This window comes from Corapipo altera, unplaced genomic scaffold (genome assembly GCF_003945725.1).
Source record: "Corapipo altera isolate COAL_440 unplaced genomic scaffold, ASM394572v1 1b, whole genome shotgun sequence".
Lineage (NCBI taxonomy): Eukaryota > Metazoa > Chordata > Aves > Passeriformes > Pipridae > Corapipo > Corapipo altera.
This window is the reverse complement of record NW_020884881.1, coordinates 1-24,597: the sequence shown is the minus strand read 5'-3', so window position 1 is coordinate 24,597 and position 24,597 is coordinate 1. Positions and strand designations below refer to the sequence as shown.

At 39.0% G+C, this 24,597-nt stretch overlaps 1 protein-coding gene across 3 annotated transcripts in view; it reads left to right on the top strand.

The window, feature by feature from the left end:
* The window catches only part of TSPAN12 (tetraspanin 12), a 38,767-nt gene extending 14,607 nt beyond the window's left edge, over positions 1-24,160 (top strand). For all 3 annotated transcript variants that reach the window (XM_027639854.1, XM_027639857.1, XM_027639856.1), the window contains 3 exons: positions 15,490-15,564; positions 20,262-20,369; positions 23,936-24,160. In XM_027639854.1, the coding sequence (XP_027495655.1) occupies positions 15,490-15,564; positions 20,262-20,369; positions 23,936-24,145 (393 nt within the window). In that variant the 3' untranslated portion in view covers positions 24,146-24,160. The remainder of the gene's footprint in view (positions 1-15,489; positions 15,565-20,261; positions 20,370-23,935) is intronic.
* Positions 24,161-24,597: the final 437 nt, after the last annotated feature.

Below are 24,597 nucleotides of genomic sequence, written 5' to 3'. Positions count from 1 at the left end.
AATTTAACTGTGATGAAACTTTGACTGTCAAGGGAGCCAAACACCATTTTCTCCATCTGGAAGTCAATGAATTTGAGGACAATAAAAGAACCAGTCAACAAAAAACCAAACCAAAAAAACTCACACCCAACCAAAAGCCCATCAAGTGTGCACAAATTTTACAGGCTTAGAGTTAAAATTTTTAGACTGTTGGCAATACTGAGATTAAGGAGGGCCATGTAACTTTATGCTTCTTAGAAATGTAGCTGGTAGCTCTTTGCAGAATTGGGCTTTGTCTTTTAACATGAAGGTAAGCAGAATTTGAAGCAGTCTGTAAGCCCAAGAGAGTGGGAGCAGTGGATGTGAAAGCAGTGTATCAGACTTAACTACCATAGTTGCAGTAGAAGAAAGTGGACAGGTAAAATCCTTCAGCTCTTGAAAATATCCGGGGTCTTATACGAGTAGAGTTGGGCTTCTACAGTCTGTGTTGGGTTCTAGCAAAGTGCATACAGTTGAATTTTTCTTGTGGATCTGTGCAGGCTTAAGTATGTGATACCTAGACCTCACGCATTTTGAACAAAATGGCCACAAAACCCTGTGAGAAGTTGGCTGAGATTTATGCAACTTTTGCTTTTATCTAATAGGAAATATTCTAAAGGCAGATAAAACAGTTGTAAAACTGTACTGGGGTTTTGTATTAAAATGTCTTTTTTTTTAATTTGAGAGGGTTGGATTAGTCTTTATTTTACATTTCCAACTGAATGTCTGCAGCAGAAGTGTTTCTCAATTGCAAGAGGGCAAATGCTGTTTCTGCTTTTGGATATTCGTTAAGCTTGTATACAATATGAAGATTATTGTTTCAAAACTATATAGCTGAGAAAAACTCTCATTTAAATCTGAATATGTTATAGTAACAAAATAGTCATGCAATGTTTATTTCTAGATCTTAACCTTTCGGTGTTCAAGTCAATGGGAACAAATTCTAAAACAATTACATAGTTACGGGCAGGTGCTTAATAGTAATGGATTAATGTAATTTCATACCATGTAATTATTTCTCTCGTAGTCTTTCTTGCATACTTAAAAGGGCTCTGTACATATTTTTGTTTCATCTAAATAGTGAAAGTATTAAAATATGGTAAACTTATTAAACCTTAGGCAAGGTTATAAGATTACTTTCATAATGTGTCTTTTATTTTATAGGGGTTCATAATGTGTCTTTTATTTTATAGGGGTGATAGTTTTTAATATTAAAATTAATTAAAAGGCAAAACCAACTATATGATATATACCAATACAACATAGTATCTTGGGTAAAAAAAATGGTTTTGTTATAAGCTTTGGAAAAAACCTACCTAACTAATTCAAGAATAAATGAAGTTAAAACTGGTTTTGACCTTCCGTTTGTTCATGCTGCAAGGGAAAAGAAGAAATCATTTATAGCTTTTAGTGCCATCTGGAAATAAATTAATTGAAGTGTGTTTAGGCAGTCAAGTGATACTAAATCAAAACAAGACATTTTTATCATTTTGTGTTGCAATATTTTATTTTCAGGAGCTTGAGATTTGCTCTTGCTAAGCAAACTGATAAGCAAAACTAAATGATATCTTCCTAAGTATGTCACTGTCTTTGATTAGTTGTTAAATGAATGCAGTTGTGTTATAGCATACAGAAGTGTGCAGACGTAAGTCAATGCCTCATTCATCAGACTAGTCAGAAAAGTGATGGATCAATAAAATGAGCTTTTGTTCAGCCAGATGAACTAAAAGAAAAGAACCTTCATGTTAAACATTAACAACCTTTTACAATCATGCTTTTAATCTTCTTTTTGAAGTACATGAACAGCTGTGATGATGGCATGCAGAGATATTTAGATACAAGTCCTGACATTCCTGGCAGCATGCTAATTGCCAGTGCTGATGTTAATTGAATTGGATTTTGGAAAACCTTATAAAGCATAAGGGCAATAGATACATATATGATGGTGTTATGTATTTTTAATACATCTGAACACATAATTATTTTAATTTATTTTTGAAATTTTGTCTTTCAATTAAATGCCCGAAACCTTCCCTTCTTTGCATGGGGCATAAATATAAGTTGAACTAATGTTTGCTTAACTTGATAGTAAGAAAATGTAACACCTCAGTCTTACAGATTGTTTGTAGAACCAGCACTTTAAAGGTATGATCATTTAATTTTAATTACTTCAGGAATATGTAGTCCTGAAAGGTAGTTCATCTGAAGAGCCCTTGTGTCCCTTAACAGTCTACGATTTTTTTGTGATTGACCAACATCCTCATGTAGAAGTGGATGCGATGCCAGCCCAAAGTGGAAAGTCTGAACTCTTCCAAGTCACTGACTTGAATGTATAGAAAGTCCAGGGGTAGGAAACCAGAATCCAACAGTTCTATCAACAGGATTGGTTTTTTTTCAAATCCAGAATAATTTTTTTACCTCTTTTGTTCTCAGGCTCTGTCCCTTTTGGATTATTTTTCATGTCTCTGCACATTGCCTAACTAAAAAAAAAACAAACTCAAAACCCTAAAAAAGTGCGTATATTCTTTAGGAATATTAACCTTAAGAATGTGTGATTTTTTTTTTTTTTTAAGTTCTTGTTTTATTAAAATAACAGGAGTAAACTCTGTTTCTTGACAAGAAGAGCCTCATGAAAATCCCACTAGAAAATACTTCCTGACTGGAGTTTTCCTTGGAAGTTCTGGTATTTATAACTATGACTTGTCTGTAATTGCAGCATTTAAACAAGACATGATTCAAATTTGTCTACATGTTTTCACAGAGGGAAAAACTGTTAGAAATATTTGATGGTCAATAGGACAAATCCTGGTACTGATTTTTATCATAAAGTTTTTAATCATAAAGTAATAAATATTCCTCAGAGCTAAACATATTTAGACCCTGTTGGTGTGTGGTCAAATACCTTATTAATTTTGTCATGGCAGAACCTGGTTATAAATCGGACCTTGGCAGACTAAGTTGTCTATGAAGTTGAAACACAGCCAAACCATCATTGAACTAGTCATTTCTGTAACTTCTCTCTAAAAGGTGACAAGATCCTTACTACTGACTGGGTCACCACTTGGGGCAAATTATTCTACACCCATATACCCATTTCATTCCATGTGGATGCAGAGGTGAGAGGGTTTATCTTGCTATGTTGCAAGATACCAATAACTGTTAATGTCTTTCTAGAAGGCATTCTTATTCTGTGTGAAACGTTAACTGTTCTGCAGTAACACAGCACCAGCTATTCTGCAGTACTTATGACTATGGTTGGCATGAATTAGTATGAGAGTTTAGTGATAATTAATTTTGTTGGGGGGTTTTTTATGTGGCAGCATGTATTTCTGCAGTAATACATAGTATAGGTTATTTGCTCTGTAGTAATAAAGGATATTTGTTCTGATCCCTGTAGACTCTTTACCACAGTCACAGCTGCTCCAATACCTTGTACTAACATTTGGCACTGGAATTGTTATTTACCAACCAGAAGTATTTCTTCATTATTTAGCCACCAAGCATTCAAAGGGAAGAAATAACTGACAAACATACTTGGTGTAAAGCCATGCAGTTTTGAATTAAGCAGGACAGAGACTGAGTTCATTTTCATATTTTGTACCTTTTATCAACAGCTAATTTACAAATGTGGTGTGAGTGGGAGGAAGACACAGGTTCACAGGACAGGTTGTCCTGCCTTATTTGAGAGACTGGTTTAAATGTGTTTATAATACTGTAGTTCATGTTTGATGAGAAGCCAGTACTGTGCTAAAACTCAAGTTCAGATAGTCAGTGGGTAACTTAAGGGGCTGAACATTTCACTTGCATTCTGAAGGGCTGCTTGTTTAACGTTCCACTGGTAAGAGAAAATAAAGTGTGTCAATTTTTCTTATACCCCAGTAGTTTCAAATATGAGCGATTTTCTCAAGAAAATAGAGTATTTTTGTTCTTTCCATATTTCTAACTTTTCAAAGGTATACTGCCTGAGAAGGTGCCTGTACTAATCGTTATTAGACATATTTTTCCCTTGAAATGTGATAGAGGGTAAGCTTCTTTCCTGTTTAGGTCAGAAGTTTTAAGGTTCAAACAGGTTGTTAGATTTTGAAGTGGATTTTGGTGATGCCACAGTGTCACCAGAGAACTAAGCCAGACTTTGCAGGAACAGGTGCATTCTGCAGGGCTCCCAGCACTGTGGAGTGGAGTACATTGGTCCTGGGGTCCTCTGTCTGCCTGTGTAAGCAAGCATTAGGTGCGTTTGGCTGACCCTGCCTTCTCCAGCGTAAATAAATCTGTACTGTGTATGTCCTTAAAATACTTTTTCTAAGGCAAGTGCTTTGAAATAGTGCCTCATTTCCTTATCTAGGAGGGAGCTTACAGAGGAAAGATGCAAGTTGCCTGGCCATATGGGTTATTGAGAGGTGTGTGGGGATGAAAGGTGCTGCCTGCTGAACAAACAGCAAGCAAGAGTAGCTGCATATCTGAGCAGCGTGGGGGAGTGTTGGAGTGGGAGAGCATGACAGGAATTGAGCTGGTGGGAGTGTCCAAATCTTCTGGCAAATACTTGGCTTAAATCCAAATGTTTGCTGTGCTTGTGGTGATGATCTGCTTCTTTCACCCAGGCACTTAGCAGCTGTCTTGAACACCTGACTGCGTTGAGCCAGAGCAGAAGCAGCGCAGCACTGTTTGGTGCAGTCATCCAGCAGTTTGAAGTAGCAAGAACTGTCTGGCCCCTTGAGGGCAATTCAGGGAAATGCCACTGAGGCAGCAGGGTTGGATAGTGCCGTTAGGAGGCCATCAATTTTTTGGTTTTGTGGATTTCTGTGATAGTAAAGAACCACTTGCTCATCCTTTTAGAAAGAGGCACAGTGCTCTTTCTAATGACAGCAGTCATTTTATGGTTCCAGTATGTTTTCAGCGTGAAACGTGCTGCCTGGACTTCTGTGCCACACTTTTCACTGCATGCTGTGCTTTTAGGCTCACCTGATGGAGCTGGATACTTTGTCTGTTCTTGGGGAGTTATATTCTGAGTGTTGGTTTGACTAGGTGTCACTGTGTTTGGCGTCATGACCCAAAACTTTTGGAGCATGCCTTGTTGCTCTTATCTTCATCTGGATCTGTATAAATCTGTGGGGCCTGGTGGGACTCATCCAGAGAGCTGGCTGATGTCATTGCACAACCTCTCTCGATGGTTTTTTGAGTGGTTTCGGTAATCCAGAGAGGTCCCACCTGACTGGAAGCTGGTGAACGTTGTCCCAGTTTTCAAGAAGGGCAAGAAGGAGGACTCTGAAAACTACAGGCCTGTCAATCGCACTTCTGTGCCTGGTAAAGTTATGGAGAAGATTATTCTGGTAATTATTGAAAAACACCTGAAAGACAATGCAGTCACTATTCACAGCCAGCACAGCTTCATGAGAGAGAGGTCCTGCTTATCAGTCCTAATAAATCCTGATTTCCTTTTATGACAAAGTAACCCACGTATTTGATCAAGGGAAGCCAGTTGATGTAGTCCTTTTGGATTTCAGTAAAGCTTTCAATACTGTCTCTTACAGTATCATCTGGACAAACTGTCCAGCACACGGCTGGATAAACACATCATGTGGTGGGTGAGCAATTGGCTCACGGGTGGAGCACAGAGAGTAATAGGGGATGGGGTAACATCAGACTGGTGATCTGTCACTAGTGGGGTTCTACAGGGCTCCATCTTAGGCCCTGTGCTTTTCAACATCTTCATAAATTACTTCAGTGCAGGACTGGAAGGGATACTGAGCAAGTTTGCAGATGACACAAAACTGGGAGGAGCTGTTGACTCCTTTGAAGGCAGGACGGCCCTGCAGAGAGACCTCAGCAAATTAGAGGGCTGGGCAATCACCAACCATATGAAGTTCAACAGGGAGAAGTGTCAGATTCTGCACCTGGGATGGGGCAATCCTGGATGTGCGTACAGACTGGGGAATGAGATGCTGGAGAGCAGTGCCATGGAAGGGGACCTGGGGGTCCTGGTCGACAACAAGTTGAATATGAGTCAGCAGTGCTGTGGCAGCCAGGAGGGCCAACTGTGTCCTGGGGGGACAGGCAAAGCATCACCAGCTGGTCAAGGGAGGTGATTGTCCTGCTCTGCTCCGCACTGGTGACTTGAATATTATGAGCAGTTTTGGTCACTGCAGTATAGGAAAGATATTAAGCTATTGGGGAGCATCCAAAGGAGGGCAACAAAGATGGTGAAGGGCCTTGAGGGGAAGCCGTATGAAGAGCAGCTGAGATCACTTGGGCTGTTCAACCTGGAGAAGAGGAGACTGAGGGGAGACCTCATTGCAGTCTATGACTTCCTTGTAAGGGTCAGGCGCTGATCTCTTTTCTACGTTGACCAGTGACAGGACCCGAGGGAATGGCCTGAAGTTGTGTCGGGACATTTTGGTTGGATATTAGAAAATCACCCAGAGGATGATTGGGTGCTGGAACAGGCTCCCCAGAGAAGTGGTCACAGCACCGAGCCTGGCAGAGTTCAAGAAGTGTTTGGATGATACTCTCAGGCACATAGTGTGACTCTTGGGGTTGGTCCTGTGCAGGGCCAAGAGTTGGAATCGATGATCCTTGTGGGTCCCTTCTAGCTCTCCAGATTCTGTGACCTTCCTTGTTCCTGTCCCCCCCCACTCCCCCAATTCCCACTTGTTACACTGTTAATATTGCTTCCTCCTTCCAAGTTCTTGAAAGTCATAGATACCCAGGGCAGTAGAAGAGACTGAAACAGCACCAGAGCTGAAAAGGGCTCTGGAATGATGCTCCCTGGTGAAAAGAGAAAGGGAGATAGTAATAAAAGGTTGGTGAGATAGTAATAAAAGGTTGGTGAAGTGATGGATGTGCATACCAGAAAACTATTGAAAAGACAGGGACTGATAGGACAGTAGGTTCAAGGGACTGGGGTTACTGAGGGGAAAGAGCTGTGATACCAGCCAGGATGGGAATGAGAGATGCTGCATCTTGACTGAGAAAAGTTGAGGACTGCTGAGTCCTGCTGCTGTAGTGCTTTTTTTCAGCTCTGTCCTTTCCAGCTCCTCTTTTTTCATTCCTTGTTTGCCCTGGTTTTTTTCCCTCTACTGAAGGGCATAGGGAATGGGTAAGTCCCTGAGAGCAAGGAAGGAGTAAATGAGTAAGTGGCTCCAGAAAGCTCAGCCAAATCTCTGTGTCCTGTCTGAAATGCAGCCCAGTCCTACTGGTGGGGGATGACTTGATGCTGTGGTTCAGCTGAATTCTTGTTGCCACAAACTAAGTATGGAGTGGATGTCCTGTCAGGTAAATTAATCTTTTTTTTGCTTAATCTTGTTCTTTTGACTGTTTAACCATGGAGACACTTGGATGTGTGGGTTTTAGATATAAGAGCATTTCTTCACTCAAAGTGGTGATTGCTTTAAGTGTTTTGGGGCATGCTGAGGCAGAGTTATTGCGTGTATCAGCACCATGTCGGTCTATTTTACAAGCAAAAAGAATTTGCTTGACTAAAGAAGAATTTTTATAGTATTTAATTTCCTTGGGAGAAAATAAAGGGGATAGAGAAATGAAGGAAGCTGTGTTTTGAAAATCTGTGTGGAATGGGAAACTTTGAGTTTTAATATAAATCCTATGAAATAAGGGAAGAAGAAAAGGAAAGAGAATATTATAAGCCTTGAGGAAATATGGTCTAATGTCTGTCTTTACCTGTGTTCTTTTCAGTACTTTACCATGACCTTGAAATGATCCTTACTCCTTGGCAGTTCAATGACGCGAGGTAATGAACCTTTAGCAAATAAATCCTAATAATTGTGTGAAGTATGCATTTGCTTATTTCCAAAGTAATACCTGTTTACTATTATAAGCAAAGACTAATCATTAAAGTAGAAATTTAAAACAGGTCATTAATATTCCACAGAAGAATCAAGGCTGTGAACAAAGTTCAAACTATTTATAAATAATTTTGCTTAGTTTTTAAAAAAGCCAAGGACTTATTAAAAAGAACTTATATTCATACCTTAAAAATCTAAAATGTTCATTGCCTTAAAAAAAAAATTTGAAAATTAGCTATAAAGATTTTCAAAAAAGTGGTAACTGTATATAAAACTTGGACTTTGCAAAGATCACAGGCTGTAAGACATTTTGATAAAATTTTGTGATCTGGGGAACCAAATCTAAAATAGATATATGATCATGAACTGGATGACATTCAGTAGCTTATGTTGCAAGTTGATGGTTTCCTCCCATTTCCTTGTTGACTTGTGACTGTGTCTCTCATAAATTTCTGTGTTGTCAAGCAAGTAAACCAAATTGAAAATCAAAATGACTAATGAACTGTTAATCCCTACAGGGCAGGGCTGAGGGAGGTGGGGGGGAAGGAAGAGGGGGGCAGGGGAAAGTTTGCGCTGCTGGAGTGGATAAACAGAGGATTTCAGTTTTCCGTGCAGTTTGTCTGACTCCATTTAATGAGCGTTTGCTCTGTTTAGTAAGGGATAACTGTATTAATCATTAAAATAACCTTGTTATCTTGTAAACTGTAACAAAAATAAAGAGAACCATAGCATGTAAGTTATCAAAACAGGAAGAATTTGTTAGATTTTGCACAGAAAGATTCTGGTTCCCGTTGGTGATCCAGTGGTGATGGTCATCTGAAGTTTCTGAGAGGTAAACAGATGCCTGGATGGCTTGCATCTCCAAAGAGCAAGGCTGATGCTCTCAGCCATTGGGAATGCTATGCATAACTCTCTTAAAATCTTCTGGCTTTTGCTTTATGTACTGTATACTCTGGTCTTTTAGAGATTCCCATAAGGTTTCATTCTGCAGCTGCCTTCTTGGGATCTCCTTCAGTTTTGCCCTTCCCAGAGCTTTCCTTACCTCTCCTGCCATATGGACCATGTTGCCCAAGAAGGTGGTGTGAGATAGCAAGTCTGAGGAGGCTGGAGTTGCTGATCAGCTACTCTTCATTTGTTCTGCCATAAAGGCTGGAGTTTTTCTTGAGACTGAAGTAAAAAAAAGGTTATATCTTCTGGGAGAAAAGAAAAGCACTTGAAAGGAGAGTTGTAGAGCTTGAAAAGAAGATCCTTATGAAATAAAATGCAGAGTGTATGAACTATGATTCATTAGTAAGTACAATGATCCTTCAAAGAAAGACACGTACTCAGAAATTTCTACAGCCTTGTAGAACAGGTTGTTCGAAAGCTCCGCATATGCTCACTTTTTTTCACCATGTTGCAACTTCTGACTCCAGTTGTTGGCCCCGGCCTGTCATTGGTATTTGCTTTCATACACAGAATGCTCTCTTGCTTTCTCACTGTCTGGAAGTGGTCTTAAGAAGTCATTGTTCTGACTGTGTTGTGTGATGGAATGTTCTTATCCCATTAGGATGAGATGAATTAGTGATTACTGGGAATCAATTAAGTAGATTGGGAAGCCTCCTCACATTGACAGTAGTTAACTCGAAAGCTGTCAGAACAGATGAAATAGGGTCCTAATTCCAATAATGGGAGCATCATGCAACATACAAACCAAAAGGTTTGAGGGAGGAAAAAGGTTAATTAAACTACTCTTTACCTTTCTAGTCCTGATGAAATTTGGGTTGCTGCAAAGCCCTGTCTCTGTTGATGTTTTTGTGAGTTGAATAGACTCTTGCTTCCAAACCATGCTTCCAAACTGCAAAAAACCCGATCATGCTATGTTTGGTATGAGCAGGATCAAGGGAGTATGACTGGGGATGTGTTCAGGTGTTTGATTCTCCTTGTGCATGGGTTAACAGCCCAGTTTTATGGGTTATAGTAGCTGAATGCTGATGAGGCATTCCATAGGTAATTAGTAATAAATTATGAAAGCCAGCTGTGGCAGACCAAAAAATTCCACGTGAAAAAAAAATCACTTCAGGAATGTAATTGGGTGTGCTCAGCTTTGCAGTAGAGCTGCCTTTAACTGCTGGGGCTGTTTGGCACCAGAGTACCATAGTGACTCATTGGTCACTAAGTACCTGGAGTCACCAAATTTCTGAGAGCTCCTGGTTTTAGCTAAATTTCTGACATAATGCTTATGCCAGGTTTGGAAGGGTATCCTCAGAGTTTTGTATCTGCACCATTGGGATTATCATGATGGCTTGAATAGGGCAGTAGCTCCTGACATTGCCCTGGCTGTTGCAGTGACGGAGACTACTGCAGGGCACTAGAGTTTTAACTCAAGTCTTCCTTTGTAGTTTGAATTAAATATTTTTACAGTCAAAGAAATCTGTGAGAAATTCCATGTTCTTGAAAATACCTTGGAGAAGGACATTTAAAATGGGGGGACTAGGGCGGGAGGAGGAGCAAAATTTTTACAGACTCTCTTGATGTACTGTGTTTTTTGAAGTCATGGGTTTTCCGTCCTGTTAAGAACAAAAATAGGTTATTTTTTAGCTGTTCTTTTTACCTTTTGCCTGAAAAGCATAGACAAATTATATTAAGTGATTAATTGCAGGAATCATGTGGCATATTCAAGACAAACAAACAAAATCTTTAGATCTACAGTAAGAGGTTTGTATTACATTTCTGCAAAAAACCATAAAACATCATGCTTCACACTTTACATCCTTCCTAAAGTTACCCACAATTACCACAAAAAAAATTCTGTACTCTGCAGCATGGAAAGCCGTGAGGGGGAGATCTTATGTTGGTAGATACTTCATGTGTGTACATTTCGCAATTACTGTCTGAACAGAATGGGAGTTGTTGGAATAAACAACTTTTAAGCAAGTGCAAAATAACTTAGATTCAGTAATAGTGATTTTGTGCTTGCTTTTGCTATTTTTATTTGTGTTTTTATCTAAATGGTTGAGGTGATCAAGAAAGAAATATGTTCCTGGAATATATTTGATGGTGGTGAGTATTAGTTTAGTTTGGTAGAACAAATGGAATAGCAAAAAAGCCTGTCATAGCTACAGAATTAATTTATTCTAATTAAGTTAAGTTTTTAACCTTAAATGGAGAGATAAGAAGACATTTCAGGCATATGCCATAGCATATATGCTCCCTGTATGGAGCACTGGCATATATGGAGCTTGTACCCTCTTATGGGGCATCACTGTGATGCGCAGGAATGTTATTCAGACTAAAATTTCTGACTCTATTTAGACAATCCATACAGATCTTAATAAAAATAGTTTTGAATTATTTTGCTTTTTAATGCATATTTGAAAATACCATGTACTTTTCTAGTGCTTTATCAGGCTCTGATAGCCTTTGTAAAAGAGCTTTGAATTAGGACAAAACCTATTCAATACTAGTCCCCAGTTTTTTTTGTTTTGTTTGATTTTGTTTGTTTGTTTATTTTTTAATTTTTTTGTTGTTATTGTTGTTTTCTGTCTTTATTTACTTGATGGTTACCTTCCTTTTGTGGTTGAAATTCGTCATAATTCGATTTGCATTTAGAATGTTCCACTGACCCACTGTTCTTTCTGTCTTGTATATGAAGTCTCTGTAGATGTGGACTTAGGGCTCTCTGACTTGCAGGAGAGCAAGACCTCTCTGGAGACTGTTGCAAGTTGCAGTAGCTGTGTATGACCCTGTAGTGTCTCCACACTAGTAGGTAGTATTGTTGTGGTCGGCTTCTGTACTGTTGTCGTGTGTGGTTTCTCCATCAGAGGTTTCGGCATTTGGATATTGGCTCTGGTCTGTACCACATGAAGAGTACTCCAGCAGAACAGCATCACCCTGGTGATTACACAGGGAATATCTTTACTATCTTTTCCTTGGCCCTTTATCCCTCTGTCTTTACATCTGTCTGGAAGCGGTTTTCACAGTAGTGACTTTGTTTCTGTTCCCACTTCTGTAATGTTTACTCTCTTGCACAGGAAAGGAACAGATTCTCCTGAACTTCAGAGTCCCCAGTTCCTTCACCTCTCTTTCAGGACTAATGTGCTGGAAAATTAGAGTTGTTTAAGCCTCTGGAGACTGTCAGTGCTGCAAATCCTAGTGCTTGTGCAGGGTTCCGGGTATAAGAGGAAATGCTTGTGTAAGAAAGCTACTGCTTTACAGAGCTGCTGCCTCCCTCCCAGCCTCCTCCCCTTCTTTCCCTGTTACCTGTGGTGGTGAGTGAGCTTAAGGAGGAGGTTGCAGGAGAACCAGCTCCTGCTAATTGACAACATGTATTTGAAACTGATTGGATCCTGAGGTTTAGGATCTTGACCACATGCGGGTCTGTGACTTAATGAGGAGCAGTAAATGTCTACTGCTTTATTTATTTATTTTTAAATTGGCAAATAATTTTACTTTGATTTATTATTCTCAAAAGAATGTTTTCTATAAGCATTGCAGTCATTCAGCTTCTCTCAAGGAAGCAACGTTTTAGTTTTTTCACAACCTTGCTGGTGGAAATCCTTTAGTGAAACTGATGGGTTTGTAACAGGGTCAAGGCACCACTCCAGTTTTCTGATGACTTTGCATAGTCAGACTAGGGAGAGATTGACAGTGATTAGCAGTTGCCCACAAAAGGCAAATGTTAAAAGTCTCTAGAATTTACCATGTAAAAGGTAGTTCTTAAAGTGATCGCTACTGTTCATTAATTGCTTGTAGATTTTGGTTTTTTTATTTTTTTATTTTATGATGGCCTGTATATGTCTTTGCAAAACTGTGCGCTCCCTTCTGTGCTTTCCTCTTCTTACCGTCTCTCTGCCAAAAAAAAGCAAAAAGAAAGAAACAGTAGAAAATACCTCAGCAGTGGCCAGTACTCTGAGGGAGGTATGCTGTAGAAGGTTAATATCAGTGACCTGCTGGTGCAGTTTCGAGTGTGGTATACTATAGTGCTCCTCAGTGAGTTAGTATTCTTTACAACATGCAGCCACTCAGCCCATAGGAAGAAATATTTAGCCTTGCTTCAAAACCAAGTCCCTGTTCCTGGCAAAAAGCAGAAGTGTGTAAATGCAGGAAGATGCATTTAGCATTCAGGCTTCTGTGGGATTTTAGCTGGGGACAAGCAATAAACCCTGAAGCCAGTAATAATTCCTGGATTTGAAAGATGGAAATTAGGTGTAATAAATTTAAATAATGGTTAGAGGGTTTTTCTTCCCTCAAAACTTACATAAGAATTATTTGTTTTGCAAACCATTATATTTAGAGAGAGATATAATACTCCCCTTCAATAGCAGAGTGAAACTGAACCTTCTGTGTGCGAGTTTGGTGTGCCACAATCGCTCAGTTCCTAGCATGGGCTTTTCACTGTGTCTTTTCTTGTCTTTTACCCTATGGACAGAGGTGGGCTTTCTCAGGACGGAAAGCTTGATTCTGCATTGCTCTGATGTGTCCAGATGTAGCTGGTCAGGAGTGCTCAGTCCCTGACAGACCCAGAAGTGGTTTATGAGTGAATCTGGCGAAATAGCTTTCAATTCTGGGCTATTTTCAGTAACTGGAGAAAATCTTCAGTTTGGCTCTTCTGTCTCCATCTACTACCACAAGCATTCTTAACTAAATGGTGACAAAAATGAAGAAGTTTCAAATGTTAAGGTTGATGAATTAATTAAATGTTACAAAGAACTGCAAATTAAGAGTTTTGCAGAGAATGCCATACATACACCCCCAGATGTATCACTTTCACCATGAGCAGTGAGTTTTATATAAAATTCAGGGATAGCAGGCAGTCCTGGGCTCGTTATTCAATTAGAGGATAAACCCACTGAAATTTTGACAACTGAGAACTCAAATTCACTTTTCATTGAAACGTTTAGTTGTTTTCCCTCTCAAAAAGGGAGAACATTTAAATGGTTTTTTAAAACTTAAACATTTTTTTTAATAGTAATTAAAAGAGCTAAAGCGTGCGGCATTCTTTCCTGTTTTCAAAGTGAATACTTAGAAAAGTAGTTTTCCATACTGTTTTTTTTTTTTTTTTTTTAAAGAACCCTTTGCATAACTTTCAGGTACTGCATTGGTAATGGTTACTTTGCATAGAAGCTCATGAATTTATTTTTTAGAGAAAGCATCGTTGTTCTTGCAAGGTGTGACTCATATTTTTCTTTTGGACTTTTGGAGGATGAACATATTAGTTATTGAAGACCTGTACTGGAGTTCTGTGTGTGATTACAGTGTTGATTTGTAAGGAAATGCAATGTGTTGTTCAGCTATAATGACTAGAAAGACGCAATGTAATATGGTGAAGACCAGTAAAACAGAAATTCTCTTTTCAACACCGTGTTTATTGGACAGATCTTTGCAGGGGGGAGCGTATGAGTACAGGTTTCTCCTGAAACTTAACATGAGTCTTTTTCGTGTACTTTTTTTCTGTGTGCGTGTACAAACCTTATTTAGGGAGTTAGATTTGATCAGGAAGTAGAAATTAAGGCAAGACACTATTCAGTAGCTGCCAAGGTATCTGCGAGTCACTTAGTTCCAGACTGGGTGAATGAAAAAGGTGCTGTGTAGATGTCTGTTAAATGCTATTTTAAATAATACATCTTATTGACCCTGTAATAGAAAAAAGACATCACCTACTATGAGTACGTGTTTTTTGTCTTTTATATTCATTCTAAATAGATTCCAGAATGACATTACTAAATAAAGGCCATTCAGCATGTGTCCTACTATGGAATTATATATTTATTCTATTCTATTTTATATTGTGATGGTGTTTCTTTGATTTCCAAATGAAATTAAAATCCATGAAGACTGTAATTTTTAAGTCCTGCATACTGAGAACAAGGAGGAGCTCAGTCCATTGACATGGAAGAAAGTTTGGAGTCAACAATGAATGGGACTATACTTCTGCTTTAAGTGAAAGATAAATGGGCTACTTTTAATGGAGAACACCAGTTAAAGCAGCCTTAATGTCCATGGAGATTTATCCTGCAGTTCAGAAAGGGTTTGTTGATACTATACAGAAGACAATCCTGCTCTTTTAACTTAGAGCAACAGGTTTTTCTTAAATGTCATTACTTCATTTATACTTCCAGTCGCTATTTTTAAATAGTTCAAGGGTTAGACTTTGTAATAGAAAAGGTACTTCAATCAATCTAAATAAATATTTGTACAGTTAGACCTGACCTCAAATACCCAGATCACTTTGATAAAAACATACTTTTCAAGAACCGTGTTTGTTTCTGTCTTGCCAATTTTTTTTTTTTTTCTCTTTTGGCTATTAGCATGATTTACATATGTTTCTTTAATGGAACTGAAAAAAAGAGATTTCTTGTATACATGTATGAGGGGAAAAAGATTTGTCCTCTTTGCAGCAGTTTTAGCATAATGTGTCAGGATAGCCTTGTACTCTTGGGCAACAAGGAAATTCATTGATTTGTCCATTGTAGTGTTCATATGCTTCATGTTAGTAAGAAATATCAGAAAGTTTACCACATGAATCTTTCATATTTTGTTTACAAAAATGTATTTCGGTTTCCATGTCTTCAGTCACGCGAAATGTTAATAATGTTTTGAGATGTTCTTTAATATTGTTAAGGGTTTTTTTAATTTGAAAACTTTTATGTTTCAAAGAATATAAAAATAACTAAGACCATTCTGTTTTCTTCAGTACTTTGGAAGCTTACTTGTAATATTCTGTGTTGAACTGGCCTGTGGTGTTTGGACCTACGAGCAGGAAATAACGGTGAGTCAGAAAAGGAGGCTGCATTTTTTTTCAGCAGAAGAAAAAGATTTCCATTAGCTAGCTGTTTCCTAATTGCTCTAGTGTTTATCTCTGTTCATTACTCTGACAGTCTAATTTCAAGTGACTGCCTTTTTTTTAAACAGATAATTCTTCTGGGAAAACTTGTCTGTCTGGAAGGTCCTATCTTGGTTTCTGCTTATCCCCTCTGTATTTGAGAGCCAAATCCTGCAGCACCTGACTGAAGGACTTAATTTTTTGTTAATTCTTGCTTAGACAGGTTTTCATTGAAGTCATTGAAACTTTTGGGGTTAAATATGAGCTTCAGGCTTAAATAAGGCTTTTGAGAGAGCAGATGTGAGAATTTGAAGGGATTTTTTCCCCAAAAGTTCTCCATGTTTAAAGAGTGTACTACATTGTAAAGAAATAATGTGCTCTTTCAATAGAGGACTTGCTGTCTGCCAAAATGTACACACTGCCTCCACAAGCTGTAAATGCCAGTTTTAAGCAAAGCATGTCTTGACTATAAAACACTCTTCTGTAAACTTGTGAAGAGATTTTATCTCTATCTAGCTTTTATAGCTGCACCAACCTTTAATTTTCAAACTGAGGACTTGTAACCATCATGTAAGAAAATGGATAAGCATTGAACACTGAAATTAAACTGAAATGTTACTCTGCTGGCTGCTGTATCTTTGCATCTTGTACTCAGTCTGGTACATTTTTATGAATAGAGGGACAAATATTTTCTCTTAACTGCCAAGATATGCCCAATATAATGGTCTTTCCAACAGTGAATAGCAATTACATTGCAGTAAGATTGGAGGGAGCTTTCTCAATATTTGCACAGTACGTGGAGCAAAGGAATTTCTGGCAGATTTGAAGTCTGAAGTTACGTGGCAGCACTTTGCATGAGAATTCATTCCCTTGTGGTACAGCTTCCAGATGGGTGTTATAGTATAATAGCAATTAAGGCTATCCCTTTACTTTAAATGTCAGCTTGTGCTGATGCATTTTAAAATTGGGAATACAGACAAGATGCATTCTTCATCCTATGGGCACAGCTGCCCTCTGGGGGGATTTTGCCAAGATGACTGTCATAACTAACATCCATCTTTCCACAGAAATCTTGTCAGTGGAAACTGCCTGAAACAACATAACCTTCAGAGCAGTGGAACATGCTTTCTCCAGCCTTCCCTATTCAGTTTGAGAACCTGAAGTTATGGTGTGTTTTAGTCTGACCCCCAAGCTTTTGATTACATGCTATGCTACTGAAACCCAAACCTAGGACAGTTTGATGCAAACTGGCATAACCGTAATATATGTTAACGCACTCGTGATGCTGTTTCCCTCCAGAAGAAAACAGTGCTGTCCTTGCATCCCTTTGCTAAAGTAAGCAGTGCTGAATTCCATGCCAACGTCATCTGCAGTGGGTCACAGCGAACCCAGATACTATTTTTTTTGCTCTTCTGTTTCTTTTTTCTTCTCTCTCTGTATATATGTGTTTTTTCTTTCCTCATCCCCTGAAATACTGGGTTGCATTGAGGTTTTGTTGTTGTTGTTTTACTGGGTTTTTTTGTTATTTTCTCTTTTTATCTGATTTCTCACTGTTATTCTCTTTGTCCTAACAATACTGCTTTTTGTGCGATAAGGTGGGGCACAGCTGGGTTTCTTGCTGCTAAGACCCATAGGGAATGGGGCAGTCTGGAAGAGCACAGTTGTTTTTCAGTGGTTCTTTCATACCTGTGCAGGTCACTTCCCTAGAGCATGCTTCCACCTACTCTACTTGATAAAGATAAAAAGACTCCCTCTTATACCCATTAGGGTGACTTGATGTCATGTTTTTTTCAGTGTAGCATGAAATCACATGGACCCCTGGTGGGTTTCAGAGAATCAGTTGGCATTAGTGTAGGTGGATGGGTGATGTTGTCAGAAATGTCACTGAGGCATAACCGCCTCTGCTGATTCCGTATGGGCTCTCCTTGGAGTGTGGACAAGTTGCTCTAAGAGTCCTTGCATAAACAATTTTCCTTCCAGCTCATGATAGCTCTCAGCATGAAGTGGGCCTCATGACTAATTAATTCCACCCACAAGATTGAAAAGCTAGTGTGGGTTCTTGGCTTACTTAGGAATTGATCAACCCTCGATAGTCATTAGAAGAATAAGTGAGTAGATTTCAATGGCAGACCGAACTTTACAAATTTACGTTAAAATCAAACCAACATCTCTAGTGTTTGTTTTTCTACACACTACAGAAGAGCATTGGTGTATAGTCAAACAAATGCATCTCAGGCGTCTAGTATTGTGCACCACTGTGTATATGAGCTGATAGGAAGCTGTTTAGTAGATACATCAATGTCCTTAGCTCACATAATCATAGAATATCACAGAATATGCTGAGTTGGAAGGTACCCACAAGGATCATTGAGTCCAGCTCTTAGCCCTGCACAGGACTCTCCCCAAGTGTCATACCATGTTCCTGAGAGTATTATCCAAACACTTCTTGAACTCTGTCAGGCTTGGTGCTGTGACCACTTCTTTGGGGAGCCTGTTCCAGCACCCGATCACCCTCTGGGTGAAGAACATAATATCCAACCGAAACCTCCCCTGATACAACTTCAGGCCATTCCCTTGGGTCCTGTCACTGGTGACCTCAGAGAAGAGATCAGTGCCTGCCCCTTCTCTTCTCCTCACAAGGAAGTTGTAACTGCAATAAGGTCTCCCTTCAATCTCCTCCAAGCTGAACAGACCAAGTGACCTCAGTGGCTCCTCATATGGCTTCATCCTTGAAGCAGTCAGACACACAGATTCCAAAATCACTCCTTCCCTCCAGAATTCAAATTGCCTTTCTACAGTGGGGTTTAGATTGTTCTGCCTTGCTTTTAATTTCCTTCACTTCTTTAGCATTTTTTCCACCTTTCTTTTTTTCCCCATTGATTTCCTAAAGAAGTTGGATGCCTCGTGTTGCAGGCATAACCTTGGACTGTGTTCAACTCAAACAATAAAAAATAAAAAAATATTCTAGCAAGTATGAGATTAATTGCAGCAATATTAAATTACTGAAGAAAGCAGAGTGCTAGCTTACAATGCAGAAGAAAGAGAAATGCATTGAATACAAACCAAATTGTTTTATTATAGTGACCAATGTAAATGTTTGTGATAGAAAGATTCTGTGATACTGTTTTAAAGTATTTTTAGTACTCTACTACTAACATATTTTTCATGTGGACAATTGTGAGTTCAACACTTTATCACTTCAGAGAGAAAAATCTGCTAAATGAAAGGCATGTTAAGTTTCTGGGACATTATTAATATATTAATGATATGAAGCTTTACTAGGGCATCAGAAATAGTAGTATAACTTAATAGCAGTAATGAAACATTATCACATGTTCTTATTTGTCTTATGGGTTCAGGCAGGCTGTGATTGTCCCTATGTTTTTGTAGAGCATAGAGCACAATGAAGACCAGGCTTCTTGGGAAGTACTGTGATCAGGCTTTTTTATTAGATAACATTTGTTGCTACTTGCACAATGCCTTTACTGTTTGCTCCAAATTGAACAGGATAGCAAAGTCACGGCTGCTAGAGGAGCTGGGCTCCCCTGCCATCCAAGTGACAGCTGATATTGCAATTTTGATTTCTTTCACTATGACTGTTAAGGCTAATGGAAACAAGGCAAAACTCAACGTGAGTGATATGTGTGCCTAGGAGGGCAATGCAGTCTTCAGCAGCTTGTTTTGTTTTGGCACACTGAAATTTGTGCAGCTGAATGGAAGTGAGGTTCTAATCTTGATTCTTAAACGCATTGTATGCCTGGTGCCATAGCACTTGCTTCTGTTGTTTGTAAAGAATTGCTGACGTGTCATCTTCAGACAATGTAGAGCACCAGCACCTCACTTCTGAGTAGTCAAATTTGAAAGAAAAATACTTCAAGAATCCTTGAAGTATTTATTTGTAAATTTCAAGATTTACAAGACTGAGTGTGTATGAAGAAAAAAGATCACAAAGCCTCGTCTGCATTTCCTTGTTACTGTTCTTGAGCAAGATACTGAAACGGAGCACGTTAAGGATACCTGCATACAGGACTCCAGACCAAGCCAGAAAATCATTGAAAAAACTCTTGGGGTAGAATTCCTTGCAATTAATTTTATATATGTAGAAGTTAGACATTTAGATCTAAGTTTGTCACCTTAGACAGTGAAGTGGATTTGAGACTTCAAGGCAGTGGTGCATCTGCTCTGTTTAAATTACTTATCTTGAGATCAATTGCCCTGTTTGGCTGCCTGTATCTTTCTCTTGACTAAGAAGACACCAGGGAGATACCTAAACTGGGACAGACAAAGGCTATCCCTGATGACTTGGATGGGAATCAGTTCAAGTTTTACGCCAGGTAAAAAATGTGGTAATGGTATAACCAAATTGTACTCAACTATCCCTGAATCTCTCCAAAACATAACTCCTTTTTCAGTGTAGATTAATTTGTAAGCAAAGGAAACAAATAACTTTCCCCTGACATTTTAAGAAAAGCTTGTGAAGTATTAGTATCATAAAAATTGCAACACTTGTTTTCCTGTTTTATTTGTATACAGCGTTATTTTGGTCATTGCACTGGAAAGATCACAAAATAGATGGAATTTGTGGATTTGGAGGCACAAGGTTGTTGATCATTGTGTGAATCATTTATCTTTCCTTGCTCCAGGTTCCAGTGCAGTGGTCTGATATGATCACGCTGAAAGCCAGGATGACCAATTATGGCCTACCTAGGTACCAGTGGCTGACCCATGCTTGGAATTTCTTCCAGAGGGAGGTAAATGACAGTAATTCATGAACTGAAGTAATACATGCTCAGTAAATGTTACTTATCTGCTAAAGGAAGAGGTTTGGTTTTAAGTGAAAAGTTCATTTCATATGAAACACTGTGTAGTGATGGTATCTTTTAACATCACTTGATATCCAGTTCTTTAGTTTTTATATGCCCTAAAGATGCTTAAACACCGAAAGAAAAATGTCACTAAATTCAGTTAATTTACTAACACTCTCTTCTCCTTTGCCAGCAAGGTTAGGACATCAACACCTTTTAGGATTACTGTAGCATTTTAGGATACGATGTATATAAAATTAAAAATCTGCAGATTAAGTAAAATGAATATGTGGTTTTAATATTAAACTGTGCTCCCCTTCCTATAGGCTCTGTTAGTTTCTTTTCACCAAACTGTCATGGTTAAGATATGTGTTTAGCTGGAAAGGAGTGGAAAAGGAAGTTTTCATAAAGATGCCTACACTGTCTCTTTGGCTGAGGTTTGTGAAAGTGATCAGGGTTTTTATTTCCTTTGACTGAGGGGGTCAGAAACAAACCGGAAAGCTTCCTTGTGTATTCACAGCTTTGCCCTCTACCCTACTAAAATTCAGAACTTTTTTTAAAGAATGAAGTATTATGTTACAGAAACATGAAATCGCCCAAGGTAAAACCCATTAACTCCAAATATAACTCACATGCAGGAAGAGAACTCCTTAAATGCCTGTCATTGTGCTGCTCTTGTTGAAATGTTGAAATCTATCAGTGTTGCACAGATTTCCTGTTTATTTAAGCATTTCCTGGCAGCACTTGGTTCATCTGTATTTATACTAAAACCTGAAAGAAAGAGGTTAACACCAGCATAACCCCACCCTGTTCTCTGCTCTGGCCATTCAAGTGCTCTGTGAAACTGAGTAATTCTTCATGTGCAGGTAGAGTGTTTATATCTGTTCTGTACCTGAGATAATATAATCAAATGGTCTCAATCAATTTTCCTTGAATAGAGCTGGTACTGTATATTGGTTGAAATGCATAGGTTGAATAAATTAAAAACTGCCTCTTATCCTCCTAGTTGTTGTGGTGTCATCATAATGGCTGGTTATAATATGAATATTAGTAACAAAATTTCAACTATGCCATAACTTTTCTAGGGTAGAAAAACTTTGTTTTAGAAGTTAGATTTTCTGTATTCCATCTCTGACTAGATGAATGATTTGGGGAAAGTTTGAAGTGAACATTTGAGAAACCTCTTTTACAGATTCTACTTAATTAATGGGCTCTTCTTGATATTCTGTCCACTCATAGCTCAGATGCTGTATTTATGAGCCTGGCATGTGCTTTATTCCTGAATGAGCACTTTACTTGTGGCCCTTCTTCAGTCAGCTAAATTGTGATTACAGTTCTGTTACCAAAGGTTCAGCCCTGATCAACTTTGTTTTCTCTCTTCTGTATCTTTTAACATCTGAGACAGATAGGAAATGTGTTTTCCCTCAACCCTCTTGGTGGTCTAATACCAGAGTTGTGACTATGCTAAGGAAGATGGTGAGGGTCAACCGAAGTCAGGAAAAAAAATCTGGGTGGGGGAAGAAAAGATTTGAGAGTAAGAAAAGGAAGTTTAATGACATGGTCTTTGCAATTACAGTGAGGAGCCAAAACTTGAGCTTTACTTAAAGTCCTGTGTTGGAACTAACAAACTAATAAAAACAGAGACATTAAAGTTGTGGTAAAGAAGGAAGAAGTGAGATTTTTAAGAGGACTGGTAAGGTCAAGGGCACAGTGTGTGCCAACAGTCTGGGCACTGATCTGCTTGATTGTGACCAAGGAGTGGTGTGGAATACAGGACTCTGGCTCTGAAGTGGGTAAGGGGGGGGCACATATGTTCCCAAGCCCATGGGTCAAAGGAACGAGGGGATGACTTACACTCAGGCTGGTACTGGAGGGCATTCAGACAGAAAAAAAATTGCATCTTGTTTCTGCAGCAAGGCTTCTTTTCAGTCATGTCAAGTCTGCATCCAATTCCAAGCTTTATCCCTTTTCTACATGAAAGCAACTACTAATGTGGTAGACTGGTCATTTGGCTTTAAATCTCTGGGTGTGCTTTGCAGAGGAGAAGACAGTTTGTTAGTCCTGCTGGTTTTTATAGCCAATTACGGCTGATGTGCTTTGCAGCCAGACTTCTTACTTTTATGGTTGATTCTGTTGGAGTATTTGCTTTAGTGTGATACCCTTTCCTTTTATTTTCTGTTTTCCTTTAAGCATTTGCAATTTCTACACCTTTTTGTTCATGCTTTTGTTTTCCTTTTTTTTTTTTTTTCTGTTGTAAGACCCCAGCCTCGCCTCAGGAGCTCATCAGAGGGGTTTTACATCATAAAGATACAGAGTCCCAAAACCTGTCTGATGGATTTATTAAAAGGGCCTTAGGTTCATTTATACCTTGAGGTCACGCATGGGAAAAACACTGCAATGTTTTCAGGAGGTCAAAATAACACACTTTTACTGGGAAACTTTGGAAAATAAGGGAACTTGGCAAAAGTTTAAAGAACACATTCAGTCAGAAAGCATTTCACAAAGCATTGACTTAGCAAATTCCAACCCATCCAGGTTTAAGTTACCCAAGTATCAAGAAAAGGGGATTAGAAGTAAAGAAAAAGAGAGAGAGAGTTATACCTATTGCCTTAGGGCCATGGTAGCACCAACTACTACAAATCCAAGGGCAATAGGGCTGTGACCACGTGGAGACCTCATGGTGTTGGTTTTTTTTGCTCTGGACTTCTGTGACCACCCACCCCCTCCCCAACCCCAAGTGGGGCTTCCAGTGTGCCAGCCATTCGGGATCTGGGTTAGGAGCCCCTGGGGGTGCGGTGTGGGGTGTGTGACAATGGCTAATGACCATTCTGGGGCTGGATTAGGGGCTCCGGGGGGGCGTGGTGTGGGGCAGTGCTCCCCATGTGCCAGTGACTGACAGCTGCACAAAAGGCATTCACGGAGGCAGGATTTTGAGGCAGAGCACCATCCCACCTTGGCAGAACCTGATCTGCCCCCTCACCCACACACTGAGTTTTTTCGAGCCATTGCTTTCAGTTTCTCACTTCTGTATTCAGGTAAATCTGTGCTTTTTCTGGTTTTCAACAGATGTGTCCATAGTTGTATCCTTGCAGGAATAGTCTTCACTAGTAAGACCTTTCCCTACTATTTCTTTCAGCCACTGGTATACTTGTCCATTAGTCACCATTTTGGCATGAAATTACCATGAGTTAGTTCCTTGTAGTAAGGATAGGAGAATTCCAGGACAGGACAATTGCTGTGAAGCATCCTTTGAGGAAGCAATTGGGATTTAATGGACAGAGCCCTTCCATTGACTATTTCTGAGGTATTTATTGGTCACTACCTTGAAATTTTCGTGTTGCTTTTATGTAAAAGCACAACAAAACATACATGGAAGATCTTATAGATACTTATAGTTCTATGTACATATTTTAGAGGTTGGTATTAGGAATTTATTTAGCTTTTTTTGATGACCTAGTTTCATGAAGAAGTAACATCATTATTGCTGATCTTGGCTAACCCTTCCTTTGCAGTTTAAATGTTGTGGCGTCGTGTACTTCACAGACTGGCTGGAAATGACAGAGTTGGACTGGCCACCTGACTCCTGTTGTGTCAGAGAGTTCCCAGGATGCTCTAAGCAGGCACATCATGAGGATCTCAGTGACCTTTATCAGGAGGTAGGAAGAAAAGTATTAATATTTCAGAAGGCTTTGTGCATTCTTCCTGATACAGTAATTTTCTGAATTCATCATTTGCATTGCAACAGAGTAATTTTTTTGTAGAGTAGTTGTGTTTATGGAAAGTGTTTATTGTGTTTATGTTTATTATTAATGCTGAAGGAAGGACAGATGGACCTACCCACCCTTGCCTGGAAGTGAGATAAGTTAATGGCAATGCATTTAACATCTGAGATGTGCCTAAACATTGAGGTATTTATTTTATATCGGTTAGGTTGGAGTTCAAATTTGCTTTAATCCAAAAGTTAAAAATTAATTGTGATGTAATGTCCAGGCTCCAGCCCATTAAACTAATGTAGGCTAAGTGTAAGAGTACTCTAGTGAAATATCTAGTGAAGGAGGCTTTTGAGAATTTCTTAGGAAGATGAGAGCGCTCTTGATAAAAGGTGTCATGCCAGGAAGCAGGTAATTCAGTTACTCTGAATAGGAAAGCCATTCAGGCTTCTTCTGGGGCCTGT